Source organism: Saccopteryx bilineata, chromosome 4 (assembly GCF_036850765.1).
Source record: "Saccopteryx bilineata isolate mSacBil1 chromosome 4, mSacBil1_pri_phased_curated, whole genome shotgun sequence".
NCBI classification, from domain to species: domain Eukaryota; kingdom Metazoa; phylum Chordata; class Mammalia; order Chiroptera; family Emballonuridae; genus Saccopteryx; species Saccopteryx bilineata.
Genome location: NC_089493.1, coordinates 267,608,257 through 267,627,608, shown reverse-complemented (window position 1 = coordinate 267,627,608; position 19,352 = coordinate 267,608,257). Strand labels below are relative to the sequence as shown.

The window sequence follows — 19,352 nt, the reverse complement described above, 5'->3', positions numbered from 1 at the left end:
AAATATGATACTTAGGATTTGCTTCAAAATAATCCAAGGCAGAGAAGTAGATGGAATTATAGATGCAACAAAACTGGCCTTTGGGGAATATGTTTTGTTTTGAGGGGGGTTGTTAATGAAAATGTCTGGAATTATATAGTGGTGATGGTTCCACATTCTTGTGACAACACTAAAAACCACTAAATTATATACTTAAAAATCATGAATCACATCTCTATTTTTTTAAATGGGCCTTTAGTTAGTAATTGTTGAACATGAGTGATGGGTATTTAGAAATTAATTATGCACTGAGCTCCACATTTTGTTTATATTTGAAGTTTTTCTTAAACGTTTAAAGTTCTGTATTGTGTTAACAGTGGCTTGCTTGGGCAAGGAGAGGCCACACGCAGGGCATCGGAAGGGCTGCTAGTGTTCTGCTTGAACCTGGGCACGGTTACACAGGCGTCTCCACTGAGCTGCACACTTAGGGTCCGTGTGCTTTCGGGGCATATACTATGGGTTACACTGCAACAAAAACACACTGTGACATCACAGGAACTTAGGTAAACTGTATCCTATCCCCGTTAGAACAAGACAGGGCACCCAGGTAGACCTAAAAAACTACTCTAAACCAGTACTATGTCATCAAAGCATTGATAATAATCGCTTTTGAACCTAAGTTTTTTGTCTGAACTCTAACGGGATTTTTAAGAACTGGGGACCTTGAAGAGGCAGTCTTCCAACAGACTGGGCCTTAACATTCTAGCACATGCTATATATCACACTTTGGTGAAGAACTGCTTATAAATGCCCTTAACACCTTATATTTCCTCCTGGCACCGTACTGTAGGCAACCTCAATACCTGTGTGGAATCGGTGACAGAGGCCAGCTGCAAGTACTCAGAGTTGCCCCAACCAAAGAGGTCTCCGTCAGCAGACACAGCCAGGCAACAATCACCATACGTGGCAACCTGGACAATGTTCACTCCGGCGAGGTCTCCACCCAGTTTGGTGGGTACACTGGTAATACTGTAGTGACCCAGACCTAATACAAAGGAAAACACTTACTTTTAATTATTTATTCCTTTAACATTTACACAGACTTACTAGATGCCAAACACATTTTAAGCACTTTACAAACACTATCAAAAATCCTAATCTGCTCCTCTGCATGCTATGCAACTTTGATCCCCATGTTCTCTCAGAGGAGAAAAAAGACATAACTATAACTGGATCACTTTAAAACCCTTGGAATTTTCTAGATCTGATACAGTTAGAAAATTTCTCAAGACGAAATCCCACGATATAATGAACCTATTAGACCTTGCATATATTACCACGAGCAATTTCTAATGCACTGTTAAGCTTGCTGGAAAATAAAGGAAATCTCTAAGAGCCTACTCCACCTAAACCCTCCACCCCACCCCTCAAAAAAGCAAATAGAAACAGGCAACCAGGATGGTAAACAGTTCAGAGGAAAAGACAGGGCTTGCCCAAAGGACAATGTCACTATCACACTGTGATGGAGGGAGCTCCCCGGGCAGGGAGCATACAGAGGCAAAGCACTAACCACCGGTGCTGCTCCCAGGGGCTTCCTCACAGGGGCTCAACGCGGTGTCTGACTGGCAGCAGACCCCTGGCAACAGGCAAAAGCAAATCCAAATCCTCTCTGGAGGAAAGCGTCTCCAATTTAGGCGCATAAGAGTTTCCACAAATTAAACTCAATAAAATATGAGACTGAAAGCAGAAATGACTAACCTCATGAGGAAAGATACCACTATGAGTGAGAGTAAACAGAATGAACAGATAGCCAATGTGGACCCTCCAGACCTCAGACACGAGAATTACAATACACAAATGAAAAACTAACTCCCTGTGCAACGTCCAAAGAAATAAAAGCAGGAAAAACAGACTATAGAAAATGGTCAGGTAAATTTGAAAAGGAAACAATTAGAAATGACAGAATATAGTTAAAATTAAAAACTCAAATGGACAGACGAGAGACAAACCACAATCTAGGAGAAGATATGTGCAACACTATCAATGATAAATACTACAGATAGAAAATATATACATACTTCCTAAAAACCAGTCAGCAAAAGGCAAACAAGTCAACAAAAATGAGCAAAGACACCACATACATTTCAGAGAAGAGAAAGACTGGTCAATAAATACACGAAAAGATCCCCACTCTCAATAGTAATTAGGAAAATGCAAATTTAAACCTCAATGAGATACTATTTCAAATCCACTAGACAGGCAAAAACTGCTAGGCGGACAATACCAAACTTTGCCCAGACTATCGAACACCACAGCCTGCTGCTGTGGAGGTTACCTGTTAGAACTATTTCGGAAAACGGTCACTGGAACACATATGCACACCCTACACCCCAGCACTCCCACTCACAGAACCTTCACCAGAGTACCTAGAATTCTTGAGCACATGTACATGGGGGCATGTCGATGAGCACAGAAACACTGCTTGTTATATAACAAAAAGCTGTAAACCATCCAAATACCTATCAACAAAAAATGCTTAAACTGAGGTGTATTCCATAGAATATCATACAGCTATGAAAATGAACAGCATTCAGCAAAGCAGCAGAATACAAAATAACACGCAAAACTCAACTGCAGCCTGACCTGTGGTAGCACAGTACATAAAGCATCAACCTGGAAACACTGAGGTTGCCAGTTCAAAACCCTGGGCTTGCCTGGTCAAGGCACATGTGGGAGTTGATGCTTCCTGCTCCTCCCCCCTTCTCTCTCTCTACCTCCTCTCTAATGAATAAATAAAATCTTTAAAAAAAAAAAACTCAACTGCACTTGTGTATGCTAACAGTGTGAACAATCCATAAAGGAAGTGAAGAAAACAATTCTGTTTACAGTAGCGTCAAGAAGAATAAAATACTTGGGAATTAACTTAATCAAAGAGGTGAAAGACTTGTACAATGAAAACTATGAAATAATGCTGAAAGTAAGAAAATATTAACAGAGGAAAGGACCTGGAAGACTTTTATTTTTTTAAGAACTTTTTTTTAATATTTATTCATTTTAGAGAGAGACAGAAGGGGGGAGGAGCAGGAAGCATCAACTCCCATTTATGCTTTGACCAGGCAAGCCCAGGGTTTCAAACTGGCGACCTCAGCATTCCAGGTTGATGCTTTATCCACTGTGTCACCACAGGTAAGGCCTGGAAGACTTAATATTGTTTAGATGTAATACTATCCAAAGTGATCTACAAATTCAATATAATCCCAATTAAAACCCCAACGTTTTTTGCAGAAATAGAAAAATCAACCCTAAAATGTACATGGAATCTCAAAGCACCCTAAATAGCTAAATGATTTTAAAGAAGAACAAAGTTGGAAAACTCACAGTTAGTGATTTCAACTTACGAGGAAGCTATAGAAATCAAAACAGTGTAGCTCTGGCATAAAGACAGACATGTAAACCAATGGAACAGAAGAGATTCCAGAAATATACCCTCCCTTATATGGTCAAATGATTTTTGAAAAGAATCCCAAGACCATTCAATAGGAAAAGGACAGTCTTTTCAATAAATGGTGCTGAGAAGATTGAGTATCAATAGGCAAAAAAAAAAAAAAAGTGGGACCTTTTGCTAATACCATAGAGAAATCAACTCAAAATGGATCAAAAACCTTAAATGTAAGAGCTAAGACTATTAAACTCTCAGAAGAAACCCAGGGCAAAAAGCTTCACAACATTGGATTTGGCGATGATTTCTTAGATATATGACCCCAAAAGCACAGGCAACAAAAGAAAACATAAAGAGAATAGATCCTAATACATCACAAGCAGAAAAAAATTTTTTCTTTTCTTTTTATTGGCTCTATGTGAGATGATGGATATAACTAAACCTACTGCAGTGATCACTTCATAATATGTAGAAATCAAACCATCATTTGATACACCTTAAAATATACAGCGATGTATGTCAATTACTTCTTTGTTTTAGCTTTTTTATTATGATTATTATTATTATTAATTTTAATGGGGCAACATTGATAAATCAGGGTACATATGTTCAGAGAAAACATCTCCAGGTTATTTTGACATTTGATTATGCTGTATACCCCTCACCCAAAGTCAAATTGTCGTCCGTCACCTTCTATCTGGTTTTCTTTGTGCCCCTCCTCCACCCCTCCCCCCTCAATTACTTCTTAATAAAACTATAAAAAAAATTTTAAGAAAAATACACAAATTTCACTAATGAAAACTAAAAACATTTGTGCATCAAAAGACACTACCAACAGAGTAAAAAGGCAACCCGCTAAAAGGGAGAAAATATTTGGAAATCAAATATCTGATAATTAATATTTAGAATATATGGCAAACTGAAGAACCACAGCACAAATGAATCAATTAAAAATTAATTTGAGCCCTGGCCGATTGGCTCAGCGGTAGAGCGTCGGCCTGGCATGCGGGGGACCCGGGTTCGATTCCCGGCCAGGGCACATAGGAGAAGCGCCCATTTGCTTCTCCACCCCCACCCCCCTCCTTCTTCTCTGTCTCTCTCTTCCCCTCCCGCAGCCGAGGCTCCATTGGAGCAAAGATGGCCCGGGCGCTGGGGATGGCTCCTTGGCCTCTGCCCCAGGCGCTAGAGTGGCTCTGGTCGCAGTAGAGCGACGCCCCGGAGGGGCAGAGCTTCGCCCCTGGTGGGCGTGCCGGGTGGATCCCGGTCGGCACATGCGGGAGTCTGTCTGACTGTCTCTTCCCATTTCCAGCTTCAGAAAAGAAAAAAGAAAAAAAAAATTAATTTGAGCTCTGGCCAGATAGCTCAGTTAGAGCATTGTGCCTAAGCGCAGAGGTTGCCGGTTCAATCCCCAGTCAGGGCACACACAGGAGCAGATTGTTCCTGTCTCTCTCTCTCCCCCTTCTTCTCTCTCTAAAATCAATACAATAAACATTTTTTTAAAATTAACTTGAGCTGTATCATACAAATACTAAAAATTGTAACTGCGCATTAAAAAAAAAAGCCAATAAAAGAACCATAACTCTGAAAATTGCACTGACATGGAAAAATGTTTTATGTAAATTTCAATGATAAAACAAGCATATAAAATCACACCTATGCTATCATTACAATATAAAAGATGTGCACATATGAACAAGGACTGAAAAAAGACATGAGAGAATGAGCAAAGACAGTTTGGATCAGGATAACTAAGATTTATACAAGACTTAAACCTTAAATTTAAGGGCCCTCTCTTCAGATAAATACCAAAAACAAAAAGATTAAATATACAAGGTGATAAAGGTTATCCTTCATTCCTATCTCCCTTAATGATATTCTTCTGAAATCAGTTAAAATCAAGCTCCTTTCAGGTGGCATTTTTTCTTCTTTATAGGGCTCAAAACTCCTCTGTGGAGGGCTGGCTCCAATGCTCCAATGCTCTATCCAATCTCATCAATTTATTTCTATGGAAGCTCCGGGTAAACCAGGATGGACGAAACAGAACAGTGTTCCCCAGAAAGGAATAGGAGAGGAAAGAGTCAATTAAGGAAGGTGAGTTCTAGCCTACAAGAGCCCTACGGCTCACAAGGGCATACTGCACTATCCCCAGGGGTGAAAGGAACAATACCTGTTTGCCCATCCGCGCCCCATCCACAAGAATAGACTTCTCCTTTATCCGTTAGGAACAGACTATGGTCCTGACCACAGGCGACCTGTCAGACAGACAGAGAGAAATGAGGTTGATGAGAAGAAATCCTTAGAAGCCAGTGTCCCAGTCATTAGACTCACAGCTCTGCAACATTCCCTACTGTTCCTGAACATCCACAGCCGGGTCCAGCCAGCCAGGCTGCTCCATACTGCCTCCACCTCCTATTTATTCTCAACACCCTGCAGCCTAGCCTTTGTCTCCCACTCCACTGAAACGTGTCCTAAAGAACAAACCCAAGCGCTCCTCCCTCGCCTTCATACCTGAGGGACCACTCCCTCCGCCAGAAAGCTTTTCTCTTCCCTATTCCTCTCTTCTGTCTTTCCAGTAGCATCCAATCTTTGCCACTCACTCAGCCTCCACTTCCCACCCTCAGAGTTGGAATCCTCCAAGGCTCTGCCCCTGCCCTCTTCTCTCCTCCGTCTCACAGTTCCCTGGGACACTGCTCCATTCCCACGGCTTCTGCTACCAGCTCCACCCTGTTATCTCCAGTTCTGACAAAGCCACTGAGTTCAGACCTATCGATATTTTCCCAATGCCTAATGAGAAGCTCCCTTTATTGAACACTTCTTATCTCAGACACTGTGCTAAATCAATATCCAAGACCACCTATAAGAAACTAAATCTCGCCTCACCTGTGGTGGCACAGTGGATAAAGACTCAACCTGAAATGCTGAGGTCGCCAGTTCGAAACCCTAGGCTTGCCTGGTCAAGGCACATGTGGGAGTTGATGCTTCCTGCTCCTCCCCCTGTTATCTATCTCTCTCTCTCTCTCTCTCCTCTCTCTAATAAAAATGAATAAAATAAAATCTAAAAAAACAAAACACGTTTAAAAAAAATCTTAAAAATAAAAACTCAATCTCAGAAAGTTTGGTAACTTGCCCAGTCACCCAGTTAATATGTGGAGAAGCAGGGAATTAAACTCACATCCATGTGACTTTGAAGCCTATGCAAGAAGCACTACATCCTACTAGCTCACTCTCTCCTTCTACTCTCTCCTTCTCCTGGCTTCCTGCTCCCAGCCAACCCAAGCCTGCTCCTCCTCCTCCAATACGCCCCAGATGGGCTAACACCAGCAGCCAAGTCATTTGCCTATGGAGTCATGCGGGACTCCCTCTAGCTCACTCCCTGCCCCAAACCCTTACATGTCTCCTCACCTGTCCCTTCTCCCCACGGCCTCCCAAGTGGCCTTCATCACTATCTTCCCCAACTCCACTCCATATCATGGCTAAAGTTATCTTTCTAAATAGATCATGATCTGGCTGTCCCTCCACCTGCTTAGACCTTTGATAGGCCCCAACTGTCAAGATGATGAAGTCTAAACTCCTTAGAAAAGCATTCAAGACCACGCACTGTTCACTCTGAACCCACCTTCCAGCCTCTCCCCCAGCCCTCCTCCAGCATACCAAACTCCAGCCAGACTGCAGGTTCTCAGAAGTTAAAGCCCCCAGCTGTTTCCTCCCCTCTGCCAGAGAACTTTCCCTTTCACCATTCCCCAATGTGGTGGTCAATTCCTCTGCCACCGCCCCCATGATCCTTTTCTCCCTTCCACTCTGCCCCTGCCAGACTTAACAAATCCCCTCGTGGTACTTCTACAGCAATTCCTGTAAGTGTTCACTTATTTAGGTATTTATTATAAGTGCCGACCACGTGCAGGCACTGCACCAGAGGAGGAAATCAAATAAGCAAGGTAAAGCCAGCCTGGAACTTACACAGTGCCCCACACAGCGGTTTTCTCAATCTGTCTCTCCCACTAAAGTGTTATCCCCAAACCTTTTTCAACTCTGTACCGACGATCTGCCACAAATCCCGGTCTATATAGGAGGTAGGCAATAATTTTCACTAAAATAATTTATTAATACAGAAAACCCACCTACCACCTGGCTGGTTAGCTCAATTGGTTATGAGCATTGTCCTGAAACAACAAGGTTGCGGGTTCAATCCCTGGTCAGGGCACACACAGGAAGCAGCCAAAGAATGCACAACTGAGTGGAACAACAAATGAATGCTTCTCTTCCCCCTCCTCCCTCTATCTCTTCCTCTCTTCTTCTCTCTGTCTCTCTAAAAATCAATAAAAATTAAGCCCTGGAAGGACAGATCAGTTGGTTGGAGTGTTGTCCCAGAACAAGGAGGTTGTCAGTTCAATTCCCCAATCAGGGCACAAACAGGAGCTGCTGGATGGATGGATGGATGGATGGATGGATGGATGGATGGATGGATGGAAGGAAAGAAGGAAGGAAAGGAGGGAGGGAGGGAGGGAGGGAAGGAAGGAGGAAATCTACCTACCAAGTCTGCCATCACTCCACCCAACTGGCCCCCTCTTTCAAAAGTGTCCCAGGGAGCAGGAAGAGTGGCTTTTGGCCCCTGTCTCTTACCTGGACCACCTGTCCATCGAAGTCCTGCATTCTATGGACTTTGTGACTTTCACTACACCAGTAGCAATTTGGGGAGAAGCAAGAGATATGTTCATAGTAAGCACGACGGGGTTCTGTCACCCTTAACTGTGCCCCCCACATACAGAGTAACTGTTAGGCAAACTCTCAAGGTCAAATATAAGGCACAATTGGGCCATGGTGTGAAAATAAAACAAAACAAACAAAATCCTTTCTTTACACTGTCAGAATTGGGCCTGGTATTTAGAACCACCAGCACAATGTGATGAACTAGATGGGGTTTTTTTTTTAAAGACTAAATAAACAGGACTGAAGCAGAGAGGAATCTTAGAAGTTAATCAATTTGGTTAAATATACAAAACTAATTCAAAGAACTTCTACATATCACAATCAATGCTCACGTGCCCTCCCCTCCCACCAAGCTAATGCATGGAGCCCGAACTGCAACAAAACGCTCCACCCCAGTTTTCCAGGGAGTTCTCACTGCTCCCCTCACCCAGGGCGAGCCTCGCTTACTACTCCGTGGGCCTGTCGCTCAGAAACGTCGTTTAATGCTGAACACAATTGGGGGAAGCAGCAGTCCTTTCAGGAACTTACCTGTAAATTTCATTTTCCACCACCTTTCTTCCACACTGCCCGTAAGAATTGTTTCCCATGCTGAAAACTAAAAAATAATGCCCCCAATTATATCTTCAGGTTCATGGAGTCCTAGAATGTAAGGACTAAAAGGGGGTCTCAAAAGTGGTCCTAGGCCTGACCTGTGGTGGCGTAGTGGATAAAGCGTCGACCTGGAACACTGAGGTCGCCAGTTTGAAACCCAGGGCTTCCCAAGGCACATATGGGAGTTGATGCTTCCTGCTCTTCCCCCTTCTCTCTCTCGCTCTCTAATCCTCTTTCCCTCTCTCTCTCTCTCCTCTCTGAAAAATTAATAAAGTCCTTTAAAAAAGTTATATTTAAAGCCTGACCTGTGGTGGCGCAGTGGATAAAGCATCGGCCTGGAATGCTGATGTTGCCGGTTCAAAACCCTGGGCCTGCCCAGTCAAGGCACATATGGGAGTTGATGCTTCCTGCTCCTCCCCCCTTCTCTCTCTCTCTCTCTCTCTCTCCTCTAAAAATGAATAAATAAAAAATATATATAAAACAAAACAAAAAAAGCGGTCCTAGTCCCACCACTCACCCTAGCTGCCCCTGGGTTTCCTTCTCCGTTCGCAACCTGTGCAGGCAGAGCTACAGGCGCACTGGGGTCTGGACCTGTCGCACCAGCACCTCCGACCTGTTCTTTCCGCCCTTCCCTCGGGGCCTTGCTCCACCTCTCAGAAATCCATCTCACACAAGGTAAGTACCTCCTGCTAGAGGCCTCAGCAACACCATTTCTTGAACCCATCACTAGGGTGCCCTTGATGCAAAAATCCCTCTTGAACAAGTTCCTAAACGCGCCCTGGCCAGATAGCTCAACTGGGTAAAGCGTCATCCCAAAGCACAGAGGTAGCAGGTTCGATCCCCAGTCAGGGCACATACAGGAACAGATCGATGTTCCTGTCTCTCTCTTTCTTCCTTCCTCTCTTGCTAAAATTAATAAAAGCATTTTTTTAAAGTTCCTAAACATTATCTTCACCTTTTCCTACAAAGAACACTTAGCTAGAAAATGAAATTTGAAAAATCCAGTCAAGCCGGCCTGGAGAGGGCGGGGGTTACCCAGAAGTCTGGACTCTGGAAGCCCCCATCCTTGGAAGAGTGTTCGCAAACGGGCTTCCCTCAGAACAATGGAAAAAGCCATCTGCACGTGCTGCCTAGCCCAGTGACTATGCAGAGGGAGTGGGAGGCCTCGGTAACGCTGCCTGGTGTGCCCTCTCACATTTTACATACTGAGATTGTCCAAGAACCTCAGAGAGCAGAGAGCACAAAAGATTTAGCAAGGACTGCCCAATACAGCTCTCTTGAGCATCCTACTGGCTCAGAGAAGGCCAACAGCTTCTCCACACAGATGTGACTCAATCAAATGAGCCACCTTAGGGTCACAGGCAAGAAAGTGGTCCCCCACTCCTCCGTCCGTCTTGAACAGTCGATTCACCTCCTTCGCCGTCTGTGAGGACAAGAGAGTGGGCTCTGCCGCAGGAGACCTGCAGCACCCGTGTTTTCTGGGGTCTTTCCAGAGGCAGTGGAACTGGTGAGGGCTCCAAAACATACTCGTATCCCCTCGCTGAAACAAAAACAATCAGGTTGATTACACTCATTGAGATTCACAGCGCTTCCAACATTAGAAGTCACACTGTCCAACCGCCACATTTTTCCTCAGTCAGATACCGGAATGAATGACTCAAGGCACATAAGCTGTGGCAAAGGTAGAATTGGATTCTGCTCAGCGCCCCCCACCCCTACCCCACTGTATCCCATTGCCTCCATTACACACTGATTACGGAAAAGCATACATCTTAAATCTCTTTGCATGTCATTTAATACCATTTAAATTTTTAAGGAAAATAAAAGCACTGTCTCCCTGCAATACCCACTAAAACTTCTCAGTAAAGTGAACAGCAGCAATACTGTTATATTAAAAGGAAGCAAACAGAATACACGGGTACGTTCACTTGCACGTACAGTATTACATCTCTGTAGAAGGACAGCCTGGAAACTGTGAACACACACTGTCTTCAGGGAGAAAAACCACATGGCTGGGAGGCCAGAGGGAGAAAGCAGACTTTTCATCATCTAGTCTACTACGCCTTTAGGAGTCTGAACTATACAAAAAATAAAATTTTAATATTTAAATAAGTAAGGGAGAAAGGTTTTTAGAAGTCACTCTAAAGAAGAATAGTATTGTTCTTTACCATTCTACTGAAGAAGTCAGTTTGGTTTATGCAAAGAATTCCTCTTGTAGACTTTAAGCGACAAGCTTTTGAATATTTATAATGTAAACTGGAGTTAAGAAAATCTGCAAATGTACCAGTCCTCAACCTACACTCCACTAAATAACAACTTTATATTCTCCTTTGAACCCCATGTTTAAAAAGATTTTGCCTACCAAATAAATGGCATTATTATACTGTAATAATACACTCGCCCATTTGTTTCATTTGTGACTAACAATTTTCAGACAGAGCTTTTGATCATTATGGAATAACTAGCTATCACAGTAAGATGATATGATTCCAGGCAAAATCAAAGAAACGAGATAATGTTATTAGCTTATACAGCCTTATTAGCTGAAAATATACAGTACTTTGGAATACTGAAACGTGACTCACATCCCCCATTACTATCTTTGTAGACCTTGAAGGTCCTAGGAAGCTGTAAACACCTAACGTTTAAAAGGAACCTGGCTCTAGATCCAACTACCAATTGACAGGAAATATAAAGGTGCATGTTAAATGGAGATGCACTCAGCAAACCCCAGACTGGAAAATTCTATAGGATAAACAATGTGATTTCTTTAGTAAATAAGTATGAAAGAAAAAAAGAGTAAAACAGACTTAAAAGACTTTTATAAGTCTTAACCAACTGCAAACTCTGGACCTTACCTGGATCTTCAAATAAGTTTTTAAAAATTAAATTAAACCTGACCAGGTGGTGGCACAGTGGATAGAGAGTCAATCTGGGACACTGAAGACCCAGGTTAGAAACCCTGAGATCACTGGCTTGAGCGTGGGATTACAGACCTGACCCCATGGTCACTGGCTTGAGCAAGGAGTCACTGACTCAGCTGGAGCGCCACCCCCCCACCATCAAAGCACATATGAGAAAGCAATCAGTAAACAACTAAGGTATCAACTATGAGTTGATGCTTCTCATCTCTCTCCCTTCTTGTCTGTCTATCCCTGCCTGTCCCTCCCTCTCTCACTAAAAAAAATAATTTAATTAAAATTTAATGACATTTGTGAGACAATTAGCAATTTGAACATTGACTAGATCTTTGATACTAAGAAATAATATAGTTAATTATTTTTAAGTGTGATAATGTTGTGTTTACTTTTTTCTTAAAGAGTTCTTACATTTCCGGTTATGTTCTGAAATATTAATAAAATCAACGTTAGGATTTGCTTCAAGTTTATTGAGAGGAAGGTGGGGAAAATGAGTAAAACAAAACTGGCATGAGTTGGCCTGGCCGGTTAGCTCAGTGGTAGACTGTCAGTCCAGCACGTGAATGTTCCTGGTTTGATTCCCAGTCTGAGCACACAGGAGAAGTGTGCATCTGCTTCTCCACCCCTCCCTCTCTTGCTCTTCTCTCTTTCTCTCTCTCTCTCTCTCTCTCTCTCTCTCTCTCTCCTGCAGCCATGGCTCCACTACAGTGGGTTGGTTCCAGGTGCTGAGGATGGTAACATGGCCTCTACCTCAGGCGCTAAGAGGAGTTCAGTTGCTGAGCAACAGAGCAACACCCCAGATGAGCAGCATTGCCCTCTAGTGGGCTTGCTGGGTGGAGCCTGGTCAGGGCATATGCGAGAGTCTTTCTCTGCCTCCCCTCCTCAATGAATAAAAAAAACAATGGTATGAGTTGATGACTGCTAAAGCTGATGACAGAACATGGAATGCATCACAGTACACTGTCCATTCTTACATGTACCTAAAATTGTTCCTAATAAATGGTATAAAAATGTGAGGTGGCATCTTACAGCTAATGTGGCTTCAAATACTAACCAATATTCCCTTATAAAAGAATGCTAATATAGTCCTGGCCGGTTGGCTCAGTGGTAGAGCGTCGGCCTGGCGTGCAGGAGTCCTGGGTTCGATTCCTGGCCAGGGCACACAGGAGACGCGCCCATCTGCTTCTCCACCCCTCCCCCTCTCCTTCCTCTCTGTCTCTCTCTTCCCCTCCCGCAGCGAGGCTCCATTGGAGCAAAGATGGCCCGGGCGCTGGGGATGGCTCCTTGGCCTCTGCCCCGGGCGCTAGAGTGGCTCTGGTCGCAACAGAGTGACGCCCCGGAGGGGCAGAGCATCGCCCCCTGGTGGGCGTGCCGGGTGGATCCCAGTTGGGCGCATGCGGGAGTCTGTCTGACTGTCTCTCCCTGTTTCCAGCTTCAGAAAAATAAAAAAAATTAATTAATTTTAAAAAAAAGAATGCTAATATAAAATTAAGTGGGGAAAAAAAGCAGAAAGCAAAATATAGTTATAATCAAAATAAAAATAATATATTTGTATATGAACAAAAAAAAGAAAAAATGAAAAGAAAGGTCTGTTCTGGTATATATGGCTAGGTTTCTCCTTTAGTTTAAAACATGTCTCTTATTGTTCTTAAAATACTGTGTGGCTACTGTCTACTTTTAAAAATGTCACTATAAATTATGTCTCACAATTTTACAGTCCAAGTTTCAAACAACTAGAATAAAGCCTCCATCTTAAGGATTTTTTTGAATTCTTCCTCAGACCATAGCCTAAGTACTGTAGAGTATTTCAAGCTACTGGTATCTCCAAGCTAGGAAAGAAAGGTCATCTCTTATCTTTTTTTTTTTTTTTTTTTGTATTTTTCTGAAGTTATAAACTAGGAGGCAGTCAGACAGACTTCTGCATATACCCGATAGGGGGCGATGCTCTGCCCATCTGGGGCATTGCTCCATTGCAGCTGGAGCTATTCTAGCACCTGAGGCAGAGGCCATGGAGCCATCCTCAGCGCCCGGGCCAACTTTGCTCCTACGGAGCCTTGGCTGTGGGAGGGGAAGAGAGAGAAAGAGAAAGGAGAGGGGGAAGGGTGCAGAAGCAGATGGGCACTTCTCCTGTGTGCCCTGACTGGGAATCGAACCCAGGACTTCCATATGCCAGGTCGATGCTCTACTGCTAAGCCAACCAGCCAGGGCACATCTTTACTTATCAGCAAATGCCTTTGTGCCTGAAGGTTCAATATTATTACTAAATAGGATGAAAAACAACCTAGTCCAAGTGATTTCACACAACATCCCTTTAAGACGCCATCTATTTTGTTGTTATGCTTTGGTTTATGTAATCACACTCATGAAAATCCAAAGGGCATTCTCAGACAAATCACAGCAGAGAGAAGCCACGGTGAGAACGCTTACTTTTATCCTTCCGGCTCCTATGAAATCCAAGCTGAGAATCTTTGTTGAGTCCCATACCCCAAACTTTTGTAACATCCTTTGTTTTAGAGGACAGCAATGTGAACCCATAGCCACAAGCAGCTGATGAAATCTGAAAAAAAGTTTGGATAAGGCATTTACTAATTTGTCACACTATTCTGGGGTTTTTTTAGCAATTTGACAGGTCATTTCCCCCATCCAATAACACATACTATTAAGATAGCAACTAACATTTACACATTTACTATGTATTGTGTTTGGTATGTATTATCTCATTTGATCTTTACAATTACCCCACAAAATAGGTATCCCCCCTCACCCAGACACAGTCTAGCATAGTAGTTAAGTTGAAGACTGCCTTAGTTTGATTCTTGGCTCCACCCCTTACCAGTTGTGTGATCTGAAAGAGATTGTTTAACCCCTCTGTATCTGATTCCCTCTCTGTAAAGTGGAGATAATAAGTACTCTCTCAACCATGTCAACACAATAAATTAAAAATTAAAATTAAAAAAAAGCTATCTCTCTCAAGGGGTTGTTGTGAAGACTAAATTAGTACAGCTAAAGCCCTTAGAGTAAATAGTAACTGACTTAATGTACTTACTGTTGTTATTGTTAGTACTGGTAGCAGTATTTGGTAGATGAGAAAATCAAATGTGAACCCTGGGGGGGGGGGGGTGAGAGGAGGACACCTGCTAAAAGGACTCCTCATGGCTAAATGGGTTCAAATTTTAAAAAACAGAGCCATTTCTACATAGGGGCCTCTCACATAAACTGTACTTCAGAGAGAAGCCTACACTGAACTGCCTGCCTGCATCCTATTTCTGCCACCTGAGCCAGCCCTTACAAAGGTTTCCTGAAACCCTATTTTAGCCAAGCAGGATTGAGGCTTTCCCCATCCAATCAAAGCTGCATAAATCTGACCAATCAGAGCAGCTCTATACTGACCAATCAGAACAGTGCCTTTTGGGCCAATCAAACTGCAAGGACTTGGGAGTCCTCATTTGCATGAAGACAGACCAATCAGGGACCAGGGCAGGGATACCTGTTCACATAAGCCAGCTCCCCTCTGGCACAAGCAGCACACTTTCCACAGAAGACTGTAGACTGTGTTTCCCCAGCTAGAGCTGAAACACTGAAGATGTCTCATCAGAACAGAGCTGAAACACATAAGATGTCACACCAGAGCAGAGCTGCCTAGCTGAATAAGGAACTGGACCAAGCACAGCCTCACAGCCATGCTATTTTCACAGCTATGCTATAGCATCACTGAGCTGTTTCACAGCCATGCTGTATCACTATTTGCACTGAAGAAAGTTTCCATTTTCACTGCACCCCAGATTCGGGATGCTGTTGATGTTGAATTGGTGCCAACAACAATCAGTTGACATACAATTCCTTTTGACAGAAGTTAGATGAACTTGCCTAACAGTCACAGAGCTAATATGCAGAGGCTATCTAATTCTAGAGTGCATATATTATCATCAAAAAGTCCAGTTTTAACAAAAAAGTATAAGACATGCAAAGAAACAAAAAATGTGACCCATGCTGACGGGGGAAAAGCAGAAATGGACACAAAGTGGACCCAGATGTTAAATTTGTCAGATTTTAATGAACTATTGCTCAAAGAATTTTTTTAATGTGTTTAAAGAATTAAAGGAAAATATGATAACAATGACTCAACAAATATGGAAGCTGACTAGAGAAATAAATACATTAAAAATCTAACTGGAAATTCTAGAGTTGTAAAGTAGAATAACCAAAAGAAAGAATTCACTCTATAGGCTCAACAGTAGATTGATTTGAAATGGCAGAAGAAAATTAACTTGAAGAAATATCAGTATAAATTATTCATTCTAAAGAACAGAAAAAAGATTTTTTAAAAATGAACAGCACATCAAAGACCTGTAACAAAACAAGTGTATCAACATTTATGTAATGGTAGTCTCAAAGAGCAAAAGCAAAAAAAAAGAAAAAGGCAAAAAGAAAATTTTTAAAGAATTAATGGCAGAGCCAAAAACATACAATGGAGAAAGGGAAGTCTCTTTAATAAATTGTGCTAGGAAAACTGGGAAGCCACATGCAAAAGAATAAAACTAGACTGCTGACACCATACACAAAAATGAACTCAAAATGGATTAAAAATGTGACTAGAAGACCTGAAACAAAAAAAGTACATAAAGAAAACACAGTTACTATACTTATAAACTATGGTCTCAGGGTTGTTTTTCTTTTTGTTTTTTGTTTGTTTTTTTGGTGAACTTGACCCCAAAGAAAGGTATAGAAAGTAAAAGAAAAAAATAAATGAATGGAACTACATCAAACTAAAGCTTTTGCCAGCAAAAGAAATCACCAACAAAATTAAATGGCAACTGAATGAATGGAAAAAAATTACAAATGATACTTCCAATAAGGAGGTAATAGCCAAAATATATAAAGAACTCATACTGCTCAACAACAAAGAACAAACAATCTAATTCAAAAACGATCAGAGGGCCTGAAGAGACACTTCTCTAAGGAAGACAGATAGCCAATAGATACATGAAAATATGTTCAACATCACTAATTATAAGGAAAATAAAAATCACAATGAGATACCACTTCACAACTGTTAGAATGGCTAGTACCTTTAAGACAAGAAATAACAATTGTTGGAAAAGATAGAGAGAAAAGGGAACCATCACACGCAGTTGCTGGGAATGTAAATTTAAATTAGTGCAGCCACTATGGAAAACAGTATGGAGGGCCCTCAAAAAAATTAAGACTAGAGCCTGACCTGTGGTGGCGCAGTGGATAAAGCATCGACCTGGAAATGCTGAGGTTGCCGGTTCGAAACCCTGGGCTTGCCGCATCAAAGCACATATGGGAGTTGATGCTTCCAGCTCCTCCCCCCTTCTCTCTCTCCGTCTCTCCTCTCTCTCTGTCTCTCCCTCTCCTGTCTAAAATGAATAAATAAAAAATAAAGAAAAAATTTAAAAAAAAATTAAGACTAGAGCTTTCATATGTCCTAGCAATCCCTGGTCTGGGTATCTACCTAAAAATCTGAAGTATCTACTATTCGTAAAGATATATATATATATACCTATATATATACCAGAGGAGGGGATGGGGGAGGGGATGAGGAAGGGGATGGGGGGAGGGGAGTAAAGAGAGACAAATATATGGTGATAAGAAATTATTTGACTTTGGGTGATGGGCACACAATGCAGTCACCAGTTTAAATGCTATTGAGATGTTCACCTGAAACCTATGTAGTCTTGTTGATCAATGCCACCTCATTAAGTTTAATAAAAAAGATATATGTACCCTGTGTTTAGTGCAACATTATTCACAACAATCAAGACATGGAAACAACCTAAGTGTACTTCACAGAAGAGTGGATAAAGGAGATACGGTACTTATATATACTGCTTACAAAAATTAGGAGTTACAGTGGTACCTTGAGATACAAATTTAATTTGTTCTGTAACCGAGCTCGTAAGTCAGTCAACTCGTATATCAAACTGCCAATACTGGACCTGTGCACCAATGCACCAACTAGTGGCAGCTTCCCAAATCATGACTCGTATCTCAGAATTTCACTCAGATCTCGAACAAAAATGCGAACCGAGTCACAGCTCGTATCTTAAAAAATTCATATGTTGATCTGTTTGTATTTCAAGGTACCACTGTATTTCAAAATGAATATGAAGTGATAAAAAAAAATTATTTCATTTTTTTTATTAAACAAGAACATCAGAAAAGCAAATGACAAGTCAAAGAAAGTTTGATTATGCAAACGAGATTGCAAAACCAACTTTTATTTCATTGGTGAAAATGCACTATACAAAAGGCTGAAAGTACTGGAGTATCTGCATGTTGCCTGATCCCCTAATTTTTGTGAGCAGTATACAATGGAATATTACTGAGACATTAAAAAGGCGAAATAGGCTTGACCTGCGGTGGCGCAGTGGATAAAGCATTGTCCTGGAACGCTGAGGTTGCCAGTTTGAAACCCTGCACTTGTCTGGTCAAGGCACATATGGCAGTTGATGCTTCCTGCTCCTTCCCCCCGCCTCTAAAATGAATAAATTAAAAAATTTTTAAAAGACGAAACAGGCGTTGACTGCTTGGTTCAATGGATACAGCATTGGCCCAGCATGCAGACATCCCAGGCTCAATCTCCGGTCAAGGCACACATGAGAAGTGACCACTTACTTCTCTTCCCCTCCTTCTCCTCCTTCTCTCTCTCTTCCCCTCTTGCAGCCAGTGACTTGATTGGTCTGAGCATTGGCCCCAGGTACTGAAGATAGCTCAGTTGGTCCAAGACTTGGCCTGAGGTCCTGAGGATAGGTCGGTTGACTTAAGCATCAGCCCCAGATGGTGGTTGCCAGGTGGGTCCTAGTCAGGGTGCATGTGGGAGACTGTCTATCTACCCCCCTCACTTAATAAGGAAAAAAAAAAGATGAAATATTGCCATTTGCAACAAATGGCTGAATCCTGAAAGTATTATGCTAAGTGAAATAAGTCAGAACAGGACAAGGACTATATTGTTTCACTCATATGTGAAATATAAGACAAAAAGCAACAGCTGGACAGTGATGATACAGTGGATAGAGCATCGACTTGGGATGCTAAGGTCCCAGGTTTGAAACCCCAAAGTTTCCATCTTGACCTTGGGCTCATCCAGCTTGAGTGCAGGCTGACCAGTTTGTGTGTGGTGTTGCCAGCTTGAGAGTAGGATCATCAACGTGATCCCAAGGTCACTGGCTTGAGCAAGGGGTCACTGCCTTTGCTTGAGCCCTCTCCCCCCATCAAGGCACATATGAGAAGCAATCAATGAACAACTAAAGTGACACAACTACAAGTTGATGCTTCTCCTCTCTCTCCCTTCCTGTCTCTTTTTCAAAAAAAGCAATGAATGAACAAACAAATATACAAACAAACAAAACAACAAACTCATAGATCTAAACAACAGAGTGATGGTTACCAGAGGGAAAAGAGGGTTGGGAGAGAACTAAGAGGGTAAAAGGGAATCAGATACATGGTGACAGGAGATGAGACTTTGAGCCATGAGCACCTAATAGAGTATACATATGTCATACTATAAAGTCGCACACCTGAACTTTATACAATGTTATTAACCAATGTTACTCCTATACCATTTAATAAATTTTTAAAGCACTTGAAAACAAAGAAAAAAAGAATTAATGGCAGAAAATGTACCCAATTTCATATACCTAAATCTACAGATGAAACTTGCTCAATAAATCACAGTTAAACTCTTGAAAGACAGA

The 19,352-nt window shown here is 42.0% G+C and overlaps 1 protein-coding gene across 1 annotated transcript in view; it reads right to left on the bottom strand.

The window, feature by feature from the left end:
• Positions 1-19,352, bottom strand: part of RCC1L (RCC1 like) — a 62,634-nt gene that overhangs the window by 24,751 nt on the left and 18,531 nt on the right. Inside the window, exons 2-7 of the mRNA XM_066274623.1 lie at positions 14,062-14,191; positions 10,128-10,256; positions 8,654-8,720; positions 8,039-8,090; positions 5,586-5,670; positions 843-1,024 (exon numbers count right to left, since the gene is read on the bottom strand). Of these exons, the coding sequence (XP_066130720.1) occupies positions 843-1,024; positions 5,586-5,670; positions 8,039-8,090; positions 8,654-8,720; positions 10,128-10,256; positions 14,062-14,191 (645 nt within the window). The remainder of the gene's footprint in view (positions 1-842; positions 1,025-5,585; positions 5,671-8,038; positions 8,091-8,653; positions 8,721-10,127; positions 10,257-14,061; positions 14,192-19,352) is intronic.